Source organism: Ursus maritimus, unplaced genomic scaffold, assembly GCF_017311325.1.
Source record: "Ursus maritimus isolate PB19 unplaced genomic scaffold, ASM1731132v1 scaffold_17, whole genome shotgun sequence".
Taxonomy (NCBI): domain Eukaryota; kingdom Metazoa; phylum Chordata; class Mammalia; order Carnivora; family Ursidae; genus Ursus; species Ursus maritimus.
This window is the reverse complement of record NW_024424119.1, coordinates 52,606,526-52,621,437: the sequence shown is the minus strand read 5'-3', so window position 1 is coordinate 52,621,437 and position 14,912 is coordinate 52,606,526. Positions and strand designations below refer to the sequence as shown.

The following is a 14,912-nucleotide window of genomic DNA, read 5'->3' as shown; positions in this document are numbered from 1 at the left end:
CCAGCTCCACTATCTTTTTGGGCCAATTATCTCGCCTCATCAGTCCTCTGTTTCTTCATCTGCAAAATGGGAACAACTGAGCTCAAGGGACTAGGAGCTCCACCTGAGCCTCCTTGGTCAGGGCCCGGCCTCTGAAAGGTCTCCTTGGTGGGCTGTTAGGGTGATTGTTTTCATCTGCCCCCCCCAGGGCCTACCAGATGCGCCCCATCAGCCGGCCCTGGAGAGGGTGGGGTATGTGGGGAGACCAGCCTGGAGCCTGGGCCCTCCCACCCCACTGCCTCCCCACCCCCCACAGGGCCCCCCACCCAGCGACAAAGCCCGTGGCACTTCCTCTCCCCGCCTGGCAGGCCGCCTGGCCCGGCCCCTTCTCTAAGGAAGCGCATTTCCTGCCTCCCCGGGGCCAGGCTGGATGAGCCGGGAGCTCCCCACCGCTGCCGGTCATACCACTGCCTCCAGCTGCAACCCCAGGCCAGGACTGCTGCCGCCACTGCTGTCCACAGGAGCCCAGCACCCCCTCCCCGCTCACCACCGGCCAGCGACCCCCGGCCCGGCCCTGCGCCCCCGTGACCACTTCTCCTGACCCCTCGGCCGCCACCTCAGAAGGCTGGAGCGGGGACGCCGTCGCTCCGGCCGCCTGTTCCCCTTGGGTTCCCGCTCGCGCCCACGCCGGCCCCCACGCCCGCCTGCAGCCCTGCCCCTGGACACCGGATAAGGCCCAGCGCACGGACCCCCTGGTGGACAGCATGGACCGCGGCACGCTTCCCCCGGTCTTTGCCCTGCTGCTGGCCGTCTGCTGCCTCAGGCCCACAAGTAGGTGTCCAGGGACCCCGGGTGGGGAGACTCGGCCCCAGGTGTTCCCGGGGCCTCCCCCCTGGTCCTGACCTCATGCCCAGTGGGGCTGTCCCGGGGGAGTTTGGACAGCCCAAGGTGGACACCATAGGGTGACCAACCATCCCAGTTTGGCAAGACAAAGAACTTTCAGCCCTAAACATCTCAAGCAAATGGGAATGAGTTATTTGCCTTAACCGTGGCCTCTGGCCTCTGCCCTCCCAGCTATGTCTAGTTTCTCCCCAGAAAGCCCAGGTCCCAGAGTGCTGTGCAGCCCTGGGAGGGTCTCCTGCCCTCTCTGGGCCTTAAGATTCCCATCTGAGGAACCTGTGGGAAGGTGGGCGTGTGGATTCACAGCACTGGGGCTCTTGGTTTAAATCTCACATGGTTACTTCCTCACGGTGCGATGTTGGGGGACTGCCTTTGGGCCTCTGAGCAAAGCCGGGGCGGGCACGGAACCCCTCTGGGCTTGTTGGGGGTGGGGGGGGCGGCGGCGAGGCCATGCTTGTAGAGAGCGCTCCGGAGCAGCTGGAGGGTTCTGTGTCGTTACTGCGGCTTCACGATTCGCTTTAGATTCCTGCGTCTCGCCTCCCCAGGGCCTGCGAGCGGCACCAGAACACTCGTGAACTTAGCGCTCTCCCTCTGCCTCTACTTACCCTCTCTTCCTCAAAATGCGGCAGGGTAGGGACATAGGCCCAGACTAAGGGTTCTGCAGGGGCTCCTCAGCCTGGGGCCTTTTCCAGGCAGTCCTGGCTCTGCGGCCTTCGGAAACTGAGCCGATGAGAGGCCGTGAGGAGCTGGGGACTCCCAGCCCTTCGCCCCCGGACAGTCCGATGGGCACCCCTTCACCCACGGCACATCCAGAAACACCCTAAAGGATCTGGGCTTGGGGCGGGGGGAGAACATAAGGGAAGAGCGCAGCAGCGGCCACCTCCCCACCTGATCCCACCTCGTGGCAATTTAAAGCCCCTAGTCCTTGGCCTCCAAACCCCTACCACTGCCTCGTTGAGCACACAAAACTGTCGCAGACACTAAGTGACCCAGCACAGATTTGGCCCTAGCCTTGTGGCTCCTAACCACGTGTAATACGCACCCCCCCCCGCCCCCCTATAGCTCCCGGCAACCCTGCAAGATGGCTGCCTTTATCTCCCCATTTCACAGGCTGTGACCTACCAAGTTCACACAACTCAGACAGAAGCCTACCTGAGCTCCACGATGGGCCTCCAGGCTGCCCTGCCTTTCTCCCGCCTCTCCCGCATTTCTAGCTTGATAGCAGTGTCTTCTTCGTCATCATCAGAGAAAGATCCATGTAGATGTTTGGGTCTGGTTTTATTAGGATGGAAGGCAGTGGTGTGTTGGCAAATACTGAGCATCAGGGGTGGAGGGTGCTGGGGCTGGCATCTGTTCATGCCCATGGTGTAAATGCTCCCACGTGGCTGATTTCAAGCTACTAACTCACCAAGCTTGCAGTTGGGATGGAGGGTCCCCAGTACCTCTGTCCGGTATTTTTACCACCCATGTGCGACAGACATCTGACCTCAAGAGCATAGGTGGTAGTAAAATGGAGCAAAATAATTAGGAAGTAATGAGTTTTGATATTTATTACCATTTTAAAAATACAACTTATGGGGCGCCTGGATGGCACAGTGGTTAAGCGTCTGCCTTCGGCTCAGGGCGTGATCCCAGCGTTACGGGATCGAGCCCCACATCAGGCTCCTCCGCTATGAGCCTGCTTCTTCCTCTCCCACTCCCCCTGCTTGTGTTCCCTCTCTCGCTGGCTGTCTCTATCTCTGTCAAATAAATAAATAAAATCTTTAAAAAAAATAAAAATACAACTTATTTTTAAGCTTATAAAATTTAATTTTTTAAAGATTTTATCTTTAAGTAATACTCTACACCCAATATGGGGCTCGAACCTACAACCCTGAGACCAAGAGTCTAGACCATACATACACTCCATGGACTCAGCCAGCCAGGTGCCCCCAAATTTAATTTTTTTTAAGATGTTATTATTTGAGAGAGAGAACAAGAATGAGTGGGGTGGGGGGTGGGGGAAGGGGCAGAGGGAGAGGGAGAAGCGGACTCCCTGCTGAACAGGGAGCCCCACACGGGGCTCGATCCCAGGCTGTAGGATCATGACCTGAGCCAAAGGCAGACCTGAGCCACCCAGGTGCCACCCAAAATTTAATTTTTAATAATGGCTGTGTTTAATAGCCAGCTGGAAAAAACTGGGAGCAGGTACCAGTACCCCAGTGATCACAGGGTTCAGGGACATTCCAAACCACCCAGCTCAACTTTTTGACAGTCTGGGAAACTGAGGCCCATAGAGGGTAGATCGAGGCCCGGGGCAGGGTGTGGAACCCAGATCTCCACGCTGGGAGGTGGGGTGGGAATGACCTAGGCATCCTCAATCAGGCCAGTAAAGATGGGTCCAAAACAGGTCCAAGGAAGGGTCAAGCCTTCTGGGAACCCAGCTTGGCAGAATTTCTCAAAACCCTAACATGTGTACCAGCTCAACCTTCAGCTCTTTGGAGTTATTGCCCAACTCTGTAAACGTCCGTATGGCCCATAGGTGCCTGTAACAAAAACCCATGTGGAAACCACCCAAATGTCCATCAGTCTGGGCCCTGGCAAACGAGTTAGTATTCAGTGATACCATACAGCCGAAACCGAGAAAAAGTTGAATTTGTATCTACACTGCTGTGGACGGATGTCTGGGACACGTGTGAGGTGCTCGAACAGCAGCGATTCCATTACTGTCGGGGTGAAATAGTGCACGGTACGCATAGGGACGATCTCCATGTCCCTGCTCTCCAGCGCAAGCTTTCTCTAGGGAATTGTCTCTAAGACACTTTCTCGCCACACTGGGATTTTTTTTTTTAAGAGCAAACATGTAGATTTTTAAAGAGCAATTTAATTATACAGTCACTTCAGTCTACTCTTCAAAGAAAACAGATAAGAAGGGGGGGAAAATCACTTCCCAGTTCCTTCATTCATACAGACATTGTTGGGTGGGCTGCCTACTGGGTTTTTTCTAGCTCTTTAAGGTAACTTTAATGCAGATGATCAACATTTGGGAGCCTTGGGTACCCTTCTTATGACCCAGATGGTGTCTAGATTCGTCATGTAGACTCCATAAACGTCCCATTGTGGTTCTGGAATTTTCTTTCCCTTAGATGTGCCATCCCGTCGTTTGTCTAACGAATCCCTTATTGCCGAATATTTAGGTGTTTTCCCCGTCGAGGCTAGTTATAAATACCACCACCGAGCACGTTTTTGGTATGTGCACCTCTTCCTGTATTTTGGAGTATTTCACTTGGATAGAGTCCCAGAAGTGGGGGTGCTGGGATTTAAGGCCCATGTTGGGTGGCTGGGATCAAAGAGTGTTTCCAAAGTGTGGACAAGCCTTCGCTGGAGGAGGGGGCAGAGGCATGATTGGAGCCCTGTGCTGCCTACCACTGGCGTGGGGATCTGGGCCTCTTCAGAGAGGGGGCGAGTGACACTGGACAGACACCGCGCTTCGGGGCAGCTTCCCATTTGCCAGGAGGTAAAAGAGGAGCTGTGTGAGCCAGGAGAGGAGGAGCCCCTGGGGACGGTGGGGACATGAGCCAGGAGAGGAGGAGCCCCTGGGGACAGTGGGGACATGACCGTTGAGATTCTCATCTCAGCCAGACGGAGAGTGACACTAAGACCCAGCTCCAGCCCCGGTCTGGGGACATCAGCCCTGGATGCTGAAGGGGACCAACATCCAGGGCTGAGCTGACTTCATAGCTGGGACAGGGACAGGGGTGAAGAGACAAATGTCCCCGCTGACATTGATTTGGCACCCACTTTCTGCCACACGCCATCAGACTTAAGTTCACAAGAGCCCAGTGAAGCAGACACACCTGTCTCCCCCACATCACAGCTGAGGACACTGGGGCACAGGCAGGTGAGGAACTTTGCCCAAGTAACTGCCTGGAGATGAGCAGCCGGGGCTGGCGCCCTGGGTCGGACCACTGCACCATACTGCCTGAGGGGAGATGAGAGTTGGTCCCCTTCTTGCCCCGACCCTGGCCCTCCCAGCTGGAGTGCCGCTGGGCCAGTCCCGACGAGAAGACTTCCACAACAGGGCTTTGAAGTTTGAACAGAAGTTGACCAAAAGGTCAAGTAAAGGAAGACCATTGGTCTGGGAGAGAGCAGGGCAGCTGCAGGCCATGAGGTGTGTTTGGAGGAAGAGGTCACCCCCCCCCAGTGGGCGTGAGTTCCCATGAGAGCAGTCGCCAGTCCTGAGCCTCCTTGTGCAGCACGAGCCTGCAGGACGCGACGCAGGTGTCCTCTGACCAACGTTCGCAGCAACTCGGTGGGGAAGCTACTGTGATTACCATCCTCCCCCTGGTACAGATACGAACGCTGAGGCACGGAAAGGAAGCTGGCAGGTGGCAGAATCAGGATCTGAAACTTGGCATCCATCAGATCACTGCCCCCCCCTTTTAAAGATTTTATTCATTTATTTGAGAGACCACAAGCAGGGGGAGAGGCAGAGGGAGAGAGAGAAGCAGGCTCCCACCGAGCAAGGAGTCCAGAGCGGGGCTCGATCCCAGGACCCCGGGATCATGACCTGAACCGAAGGCAGACGCTTAACCGACTGAGCCACCCAGGCGCCCCAGAACCCTGTACGTTTTAATTCCATGTTAGGTGGTGGAGTGTGGACTTGACGCTGAGGGCACTGAGTAGCCGCAGGGAAGACTAGAGAAGGGAGCCTTGAGGCTTCTCTGGGGTGGCTGAGCTGGAAGCTGGGACATCTGGGAGGCTATAATGGGAGCCTGAAAGGAGCAAAGGGGGATGGATAGCTGGGCGACTGAAGAAGAGAAAAAGCAGAGAAAGCCCGTGGGAAAGGTTCTGCGCTGGTATTAGGAAGTAATGAGAGTCACTGTGTTCAGAAGCCTTACTGGGTACCAGGCTGACACACGGCTGTGCGCCAGAACCAGACTGCCCGGGTGCAAATACAGACCTTGGTACGTAATAGCTGGGCGACCTTGGGCAAATTCTGGTACCTCATGGATCTTGCTTCCCCAGGCGTCAGGTGGTTACAATAACAGTACTCACCTGTAGGGCTGCTGCAAGGATCACATGAGTGAACTCGTGTAAAGCCTCGAAACAGCACCCGGCTCTCAGTAAGCATGATGGAAGCTGTTTTGCTAATGGAGAAACTGAGGCTCAGAGAAGTTAGGCTTTTGCTCAAGGTGACTATTGTTTTGAGGGGTAGAGCTGGGACTTGACCCAGGCCATCTGACTCTGGAGTTGCTTTCCTTGACCATTATTCTCTGTGGCCTTTCAAGGTGCTGGGGTGACCAGGCAGAAAGCCCCAAGGTGGCTCTGTGCTCCTGGGTGGGGGCGGAGGAGGAAGGGGACAGAGGTGGGGAGGTGGCTCCTGGGTCTCTCGCTCGGGGCCGGGTCACCCAGGCCCCTAGCGGCGCCTCCTCCAACCCGGGTCCCGGGAGGCCCTGGCGTTTCCCTTGGTGCCAGGGGATTGTTTTCAGCTCTGTCTGGGCCCGCCTCCGGCTCCGGGAGACAGGCCCGGGCGTCATACTCCCTCCTGTCTCCCCATTCTCGTCTGCGGGGTGGGGGCAGCCAGGATTCGAAAAGGCCCCAAAATAAATGGACCTCTTATCTGATCTCCCAGCCTGGCCCGTTATCTGATCATTACATAATGGCCAGGCCTGTGGCCTCTCCCGCTGACGGCATGGAGGAGGTGGCCCCGGGCGGCCCAGGCAATCCAGGAGGAACTGGGGTTCCTGGAAGTCTGGGGAGGGGGCAGGGAAAGTCCGAAGGAAAGGAGGAAGGCACTGCGTTAATCTGTAGGCCAGACCCCGGGTCACATGGAGAGAGGAGGGTCTGAGGCCCAGCCCGGTCAGCCATGTGCTGTGTGACTTTGGCACATCCCGCCTCTCCGAGCCTCAGTCTCCCCATCTGTATAGGAAAGGTTTGGACCAGGTAGCAGCCAGAAAGTCTGTGTTCACTGATAGGGAGAGGGAGAGAGAAGGTGGGGAGCATTGAGGGGCTTAGTGGGTCACCAGGGGGTGGGACAGCAGGAGACGATGTCAGCTCTTGCGTCTGCTGGGATGAGGGGGTCTGCTGGCCTGGGACACCAGTGACCTCCCTGTCAGAGGTCCCCCACCTGCAGACTGCCCTGTCCCACCACTTCACCCCTACCCCTAAGACAGTCCATTCTTCAGTGACTGAAGTCAATCAAATAATTATAACCCAAAGAACTGCCATATGGCCTGTTCTCATGGTGTCCTCCCAACAACCTCTGTGGGTTCTGTGGGTTCCAACTGTCCTTTCACAGATGAGGAAACTGAAGCCCAAGTGGTGAAATCGTTCACCAAGCCACATAGTAAGTGCGGGCCTGAGATTCAAACCCAGGTCAGCCTGGCTCCAGGGACCTTGCCTTGAATCAAAATGCCATATGACACTTACACTGTGACCCTCGCACACAGGACAGGGCTGGGGCAAGGACTTACAAGGCCCATAGTCGCCAAACGTCCTTGTCCTGAGCTTATCCCTCCCAAGGTGCTGCTGGCAGGTGGCGTGGCCAGGGACGGCCATCTTGAGTCCTTCTCTGACCTCTGGGGCTTCTGAGCCCAGCAAGGCTGGCTTAGGAAAAAGACAGCCCGATAGCCTGGGATTCGGAAGAAGCCTCCCTACCCCCCTCCTCTGAGCTGGCGACGGCTGGACGTGCGGCCAGCCCCTCCGCGCCCATCTTTGATCTCCAAGAAAACAGGAAGTGAGCGCGACAAGATGGAGACACAAACTTCCAAACAGTCTCCCCTTCTCTGTCCTCCTTCCCTCCTCCGGAGCCCCCCCTTCCTCGGCACATTCCTTGGGACGAGGTGTAGGGGCCTCATTTCCTCTTCCTCCTCTGCTGGGTCAGGGTGAAATTCCATTCCCTTCCCTCAGGACCTGTGTTTCCGGGCAGCCCAGGAGCAGGCTCCGTGGCCCAGGCCTCCTCCCACAGCCGCCCTCTGAACCCGGGCCGCCCTTCTGGCTTGCTCCCTCCCTTGGGGCCAGGAGACTCTCAACCCTCCTTGGCCCCATTCCTTCCAGCCTCCTCGAGACGCAGGAGGGGAAGTTTTCCTCTCCCGGTCTTAGCTGTCGTCTCCCTTCGGAGTGAACCAGCCCAGAGGCTTGGGTGTGGGCACCCGCGAGCCCAGCCCCACAGCTAGGGTTGCCGGACGTAGCAAATAAAAATATAGGATGCCCAGTTAAATTTGAGTGTCAGATAAACAGTGAAAAAAATTTCGGTATAAATACGTCCCATGCAATAGTCAGGATATACTTATACTTTTAAAAATTCATCATTTTTTAAATTTATTCAAATTTAACCAGTTATCCTGCATTTATTCTGTCAACCCTACTCTTAGTCGCACTGCGACCTCAGGCAAGAAGCTTTTCCTTCCTGAGCCTTAGTTTCTCCATCTGTGGAATGGATATAATGATATCCACCTTGTACAGTCGCTAAGGGGATGCAGAAGGCCCTGAGCCAGTGCCAAGCGCTAGGCATTCCAAGCATGGGTGTGACTGTCCCCACCTGACTCTCACCTGGTGCTCTCTCCGGCTGTGCTTCCCCAACAGGTCTTGCAGAAACAGTCCATTGTGACCTACAGCCTGTGGACGCCGAGGTGACATACATTACAAGTCAGGTTTCTGAGGGCTGCGTGGCTCAGGTCCCCAATGCCACCGTTGAAGTTCACATTCTCTTCCTGGAATCCTCAAGGGTGAGTGCCTGGTGGCAGGGCTGGGGTCAGGGTCCCAGAGAAAGGCCCAGGGCCGATGGGATGAGGGGAGCCTTCCCTGCGGCTGGCTGGGAGCAGCCGGCCACGTTTTCACCAGGACCCCCGACAGGAGGGAGATGTGGGCATCTCACAGGGCCAGTAAGGGATGGCATTTCTGGGGCCAGTGTCCCGGAGGTCTTCTGGATGTCACAAGTCCGAGGTGGGAAGGGCTGGGTGTGGCCAGGGGCTGGAGAAAAGCCAGGTGGGCAGTGGAACGGACCAGACGAGCTCTCACCTACAGTGATGGGGAGCTTGCTGCTTCTCTGCTGACTGGGCTCCCCTCTGAGCTTGGGTTTTGAGCAAATGCTTCCCCCCGTTGAGCCCAAATCTCCCTCCCTGCAGTGTCCCCCACTGAACATCAGTGACCTGGCCAGGCAACCCATAGAGATTGGAAGCCACTGATGCCACCTTGGAGACCACTGTCCCTACAGAGGTCCAGCATTAGCCTAAGGGCCTCCTAATGATAATAACACACATAGGGAGTGCTTGCTATGTGCTAGGTTCTGGGCGAGGCTCGCGATGTGCTAGGTCCGGCTAGAGGCCTACTGAGAGCCAGGAATGTCTTCCATGTACGAAGCCTCCCCAGGGCCTATCTGCGAGAGTCTGGTATGACCCCCACTTTTCAAAGGAGGAAACTGAGGCAGGCCTGGACTGGTGAAGCTACACGCCCAAGGCCAGAGTCCGCACTAGATTCTGGGAGACCTCCAGCTCGGCTGTCCCCTGGCTCGCCAGCAGGTCTGTGTTCAGGCAGCATCTGGCCTGCTTGGGCTGGTGGCCACAGCGGGCTGTGTGGCCTTAGGTCCTGAAAGCGATTTAGTGGTGTCAGCTCAGTAAACTTGTGGCCAGGCTGCTCCTGAAACTGTTGAGTTGCCCCGCGTTTGTGTGGTGATAAGACGGTGCCCAGACCACCAATATCGGGGGGGGCCTGCTCCCCACCGCCCTGCCTGCCGCCAGGACTGTGGGCCTCGATAATCCCCAAACTGAGATAGTGCCAGACACACGTTAAATGGTTTCCAAAGCCATTGTAATTTTTTTCAAGTTTCGTAATGATATGGAACATGAGATTGCCCTCCTTAAGTTCATTTTGCTTGTTCTGATGACCACGTCTCTGGGTGACTGGGATCCCCCCCACACCCTAATCACTCAGCAATGGGCCAGAGTCCGAGAAAAGCCCCCTGCCAAGTGCCCAGGTCGGGGGGAAACAGATGTGTAGACAGCCAGCCAGGATCTGGGTGATGGGTGCTCTCTTGGAGAGCACAGGGCAAGGGTTCTGTGGCTGCTGTGGGATTAGACAGGGCTTCCTGGAGGAAACACCACCACGAGGATGGCCAGGAGTGAAGGAGGTGGTAGAGAAGAGCTGAGGACAGAGTGAACCACAGGCAGGTGAGTGGACCGTGGTCAGGGTCAACATGTGGTTCACCGTGGCCGGAGCTTATAGTTCACCTTGGGGCAGGGCTGGGGAGATGAAAGGCCCTGTCACCATTTTACGGAGTTTGGTCTTTCTCCTGCAGACAGAGTCACTGGAGGGTTTTTAGGGTCATGGTAGGATGCTAGTGTGACTCGTGTCATCCTAGAACTCATGACAACAGACACCCCCCCCCCCCCCCCGTCGCTCTCTGCCTCTTCTGGAGCATCTGGTTCTTAATCCAAGAAGCCCCAGGCCTGCCAGGCACATCTGTTTGTGGGGGTGGTAGAGAGAGCTGGGGTTCAGGAGACTGGGGTTCCAGCCTTGGCTACATCACAGACCGGCCCCTCATAGAGTGCCTGGCACACAAAGGGGGCTCCTTCCCCTCACTCTTCCACACACACACATGTCTTGAGCTCAGGGACTCGGCGAAGAATCACAGAGTAGCAGAATCTGGCCCAGGGCCTGGCAGATAGCAAATAAGCGTGTGCTGAATGCCCCGCTCGGCGGCCTTGATACAGCAGGTTCCGAACTCGGGTTCCGGAGCCCGACGGTCTGCAGACTGAACTCTGCCTTCCCACCTTACAGCCGTAGGACCTTGGGCCACCCCTCTAGGCCTTGGCTTTCCACGGGAAATGTGGGGACGATAACAGTACCTCCCTCACGGGGGCTTTGCAAGGATCCAGTGGGGGTAGAGCAGGCAAATACTGAGGGCAGGCCTGCCCCGACTGACTGCTCAGGCTGCAGTAGCTCTGTTTGTTTTCGGTCTGTGTTATTACCCGTGTATCCATATGTATATTATGATAACAACATCTTGTCGTTATTACATGTTATTATCTTTGGCCTCCGGGTCTCACCTGTGAATACCCTCCTCTTGCTGGACATGCTCTAGTTTCCAGAACATCTTCACATCAGCCCACTAATTCGATCCCCAAGGTTATTGCTACCAGGTAGCGGAGGCAGGGGCTGTGAATCTCTTTTCAGAGGGGGCAATCGAGATCCAGCCCGATGGAGCTGGGCCTGCCCACCAGGAGCTCCTGGTCTCCCTGCCCCAAGGGCCCATGATCCTCCCAGACCCTACGCTGTGACAGGGAAGGCACCTTCCTCTCCAGGCAGCCCCCAGGAATCGGGGCCACAGCCTGACAGTCCCCCACCCCCACCAACAGTCCTTGCCAGGTGCCTGCTCGGTGCCCAGCCTGTGTTGGGCACTGACGGGGCAGAGAGAGCGCAGACCCGACCTCTGCCCTTGAGCTGCTTCCAAGCAGAGGTGGGCATCCGCAGCCCCGCTCCTGAGCGAGGGGATTGGCAATGGGGGGCACGCAGGGCTGTGGAGGGAAAGGGGCATTAGTGAAAGGCTCTCGGTGTCTAGGCAGACAGAGAGGGGGCTGAAGGGCATTCCGGGCAGAGGGCACCGCACACGCAAAGGCCTGGGGCCAGAAACCTGAGCTGGCAGCGTGCGTGGGTGGCAGCTGTCTCAGCAACCAGCCCCAGCCCTCCCGAGGTACGGCCACCGTCTTCAAACCCTGGCACACAGAAACGGCTTTCCCGGCCACCCTGCGTAGACTACGAATCCTCAGATTTCCTGTGGGGGGGCGGATGAGCTGCGGCAGCCAAGAGGCTCGGGGAAGAGAGGTGCATGGCAGACAGACGAGGGGGCCTTTGGGCAGGGGCTCTATCTCGCTGGGTCCCCGAAGGGCAGGCCGGAGCCTGGATTCCGGGAGGGGGCCCAGGGTCACATCCTGACCCGCGGAGACAGGAAACCGGCCTGGTGTCTCAGCGATTCCCGTCAGACCGACTGCACGGATCTGCTGTCGTCCTCACAAACCCCAGAGCTGGGGCAGCCGCTGATTCACCCTACTTCTGGTCAAACCCCGGGGAGCCGAGGATACCCCACCCACCCCCAAGCAGAGGGAAGCTGCCAGGCTCTGGCACTGACTCATTCCTGACCAGAGGGGCAGGCAAGGCTGCTCAGGCAGAGAGGGCGAGCGGGAGGGGGCCCGGGGATCCCCCAGACCGTCCTAGGAGACTGTGAAGGGCCGTGGAGGGCAGTGTTGCTCTCAGAGCTGGGCAGTGGGGGCCCCTGTTCAGGCCCTACAATTAATGGCCCTTCTCTGGGCCTCTTCCAGTTGCACCCCCCCACCCCAGGATAGGGTATCTGCAGGGCCAGAGGGACATGCCCACCCGGAGCCTGCCCCCGTCCCCCGAGTCCATGCCCTGGGTCCCTGGACTCCAGAATTCCCTGCCCCTGTGTGCGGAGCCTCCTCCCAGGGCCGCGTGGGGCTCTTTCTCGTCCCATCCTCTAGAGGGGGCACTGCATGGCTGGTGGGCGAGGTGGCTCTGTGTAAGGGGGCGGGCATGGCGGAGCTTGGGCATTTGGGCTGGGTTGCCCATATCCGTAGTCATGAAGAGAAGGAGGTGAAAAGAAAAGGCAGCTGGGAGCCGGGGGCTGCCATTTGTATTCTTATCCCAGGCCTTGCAGATATGAGGGGCAGGTTTGGGGGAAGGGCACGACGGATGGGGGGCCCAGCAGGGCTCTCTCACGGCTGTGTCCCCCAGGGTCCAGCTCGGGTCAGTCTGAAGTCACTCTCGGGCGGTTGGGTAGATGGATGGGTAATGGAAGGAAGGAGAACTGTGCATGCACGCGAGCGTTTGCTGAGTGACCCTCCCCGCGGGGTAGTGGCGGCACTCGCTGTTCGTCTCTGGTTGTTGCTGAGGGGTCTTAGCTTGTTCTCTTCCAAGCCCCTGGATAGACTTGCGCCTACTTCTGTGCCCCTTCACGAGCACCCAAGCCCCAGCCTGGACCCAGCACTGACCTCTCAGATTGGGAGAACACAGGCCGACCATGTGCTGCCCCCAGAAAGCAGCACGTCTCTCCTGGGAGGTTCTGGAAGCCCACTCGGTGTCCATCTGGCTAGAGACCATGACTCTGGGATGCCAAACACGGAGACCCCAGGAGGCAGGATAAAATCCAGGGACCACACGATACTAGAACATCGCTGAGCCCAACTCCTCAGACACAGATGGGGAGACTGAGGCCCAGCGAGGGGATGCCATAGTGAGGTGTGGCTTCAACATGTTCCAGCTCTAGCTGACTGCTGCCGACCTTCAACGCCAACCTCCCCAGCCCCCAGACCATGGCACTCCTCTGGGTGAGGGGGCGAGGGGGGACACACAGGTCGTGAGAGCCAGTCTGCTGTGTGTTTAGCTGGACAGCGGACACCCCACCTTGCAGGCAGCATCTCCGTGAGTCCTCGCAAGTCTGTGAAGTGGGCCTATTGCTCAGCCGATTTTCCAGACCAGGAAACTGAGGCCCAGAGAGGAATAGTGACTGCCCAGGGTTGCAGGTTAATGACTGAGCCCACATTTGAATTCAGGTCAGTCTGGCTTTGACCCCTTGCCCCTGCCGTCCTGCCAGTATGTATCATCTGAGTCTGCTGGGGTGGACGGAGGGATGGCTGGCTCCAATCTGGCCGGCTCCAGTCTGGACCTAGGAGGGTGGGGGCTGCAGGCAGCCCCAAGGCTCCACTCCTAGAAGAATTGCTGGAAGCAACTTTCTATAAGTGGCTACTACTGTTCAGGGCCTCCTCACCGAAATCCCCCCTTCCCGCCACCAACCGCTGGGCCAACAATGGCATCTGTGGGACACCGGCACAAAAATAGAAACTCAGTCTCCCGCCCACCCACTCAGGGAAGGGGCGGGGGTAGGCCTGAGTTGGCCCAGGTCAGAGCTGGGAGTGAGGGGCCGGCCAGCCTGCCTACCTCGGCTGGGCTCCCAGAATTCCCAGGATGCCTTTGGGCTGGGGTGGGGGGCGGGGGGAAGGGGGAAGTCAATGTGCGTATGAGTGACTGTGATGATGAGTCAGGGCCATGGGATGGAAATGTTTGCTGTGGAAACCCTACTGGAGTTTTCTGGTAACCAACCGGCCTCAGCTAGGTCCGGGAGCTCAGAGACCCCCGGGGGGCCAGGCTTTCCCGCCTCCCTGAGCTTGCACGCTGCTCGCTTGCTGTGTGCCCCTGCCCCACGGTTGCCCCTCTTTGGGCCTCAGCCCCCACCTCCTTTCCAGCCGCCAACTCTACCAGGAGGGACACGGTGACAACTGAGTGGTGGGTGAAGAGCTGAGTGTCATGACAAATGTCCCCGCAAAGTTCCAGCGTCATGACCCGATGCTGACTTCCGCTTCTCTTTTTTAACTTCCTTTATCTAGAGCCCCACCTGGTATCTGTTCCCAACCCTGTCCTCCCAAGTGGGGAGACTGAGGTACAGAGGAACAGGGACAGTACCCAGCGGCAGCAAGAATAGATGTTCACAGGGCTCTTTCCGGCCAGCTCCGTGGCTGCGCCCCTCGCTGCCTGTGGATGCCCACCCAGGGCAGAGAATGGACCTCATCCACTGCGGCCCGCAGCCTCCAAACCCCCGGGGCCCATCTCTTCGCTGCGAATGGGGCCCCAGAGGTCACTCCCCTGGGTGAGGACAGACAGATGGGGCTGGACAGTGATGAACTGTAGGGTGGTCTGGAAGAACAGCAGGGTTGAGAGGGAGGACACGGTCCAGGAGAGCTGCCCAGAGGTCTAGGGGCAGTGGGCTCCACTCTGGCACCTGACTTTGCCCCCCGCAGATCCCTTGGTGGCTTCCCTCCCTGACCCTCAATTGCGGCACCTGTAAAATGGGAGGATACCTGAGTCTGCTTCAGTGAAAACCCACGTAACACGCTCAGTACAGGGTCAGGCGGGGATTAGGCTGAACCATGTGAAATTACTGATATTCAGTTGTTTTTTTCCGACAACTTCATCCAGATAACATTTGCCCATTTAGAGGGTACAATTGAATGGTTTTTAGTAGATACACAGGGTTGTGCAATCAC

At 57.6% G+C, this 14,912-nt stretch overlaps 1 protein-coding gene across 3 annotated transcripts in view; it reads left to right on the top strand.

The window, feature by feature from the left end:
- Positions 1 to 426: 426 nt before the first annotated feature.
- The window catches only part of ENG (endoglin), a 31,008-nt gene continuing 16,522 nt past the window's right edge, over positions 427 to 14,912 (top strand). Inside the window, exons 1-2 of one of the 3 annotated variants that reach the window (XM_040631943.1) lie at positions 427 to 810; positions 8,446 to 8,588. In XM_040631943.1, the coding sequence (XP_040487877.1) occupies positions 744 to 810; positions 8,446 to 8,588 (210 nt within the window). In that variant the 5' untranslated portion in view covers positions 427 to 743. The remainder of the gene's footprint in view (positions 811 to 8,445; positions 8,589 to 14,912) is intronic. The other 2 variants (XM_040631941.1, XM_040631942.1) reach the window with 2 other exon arrangements.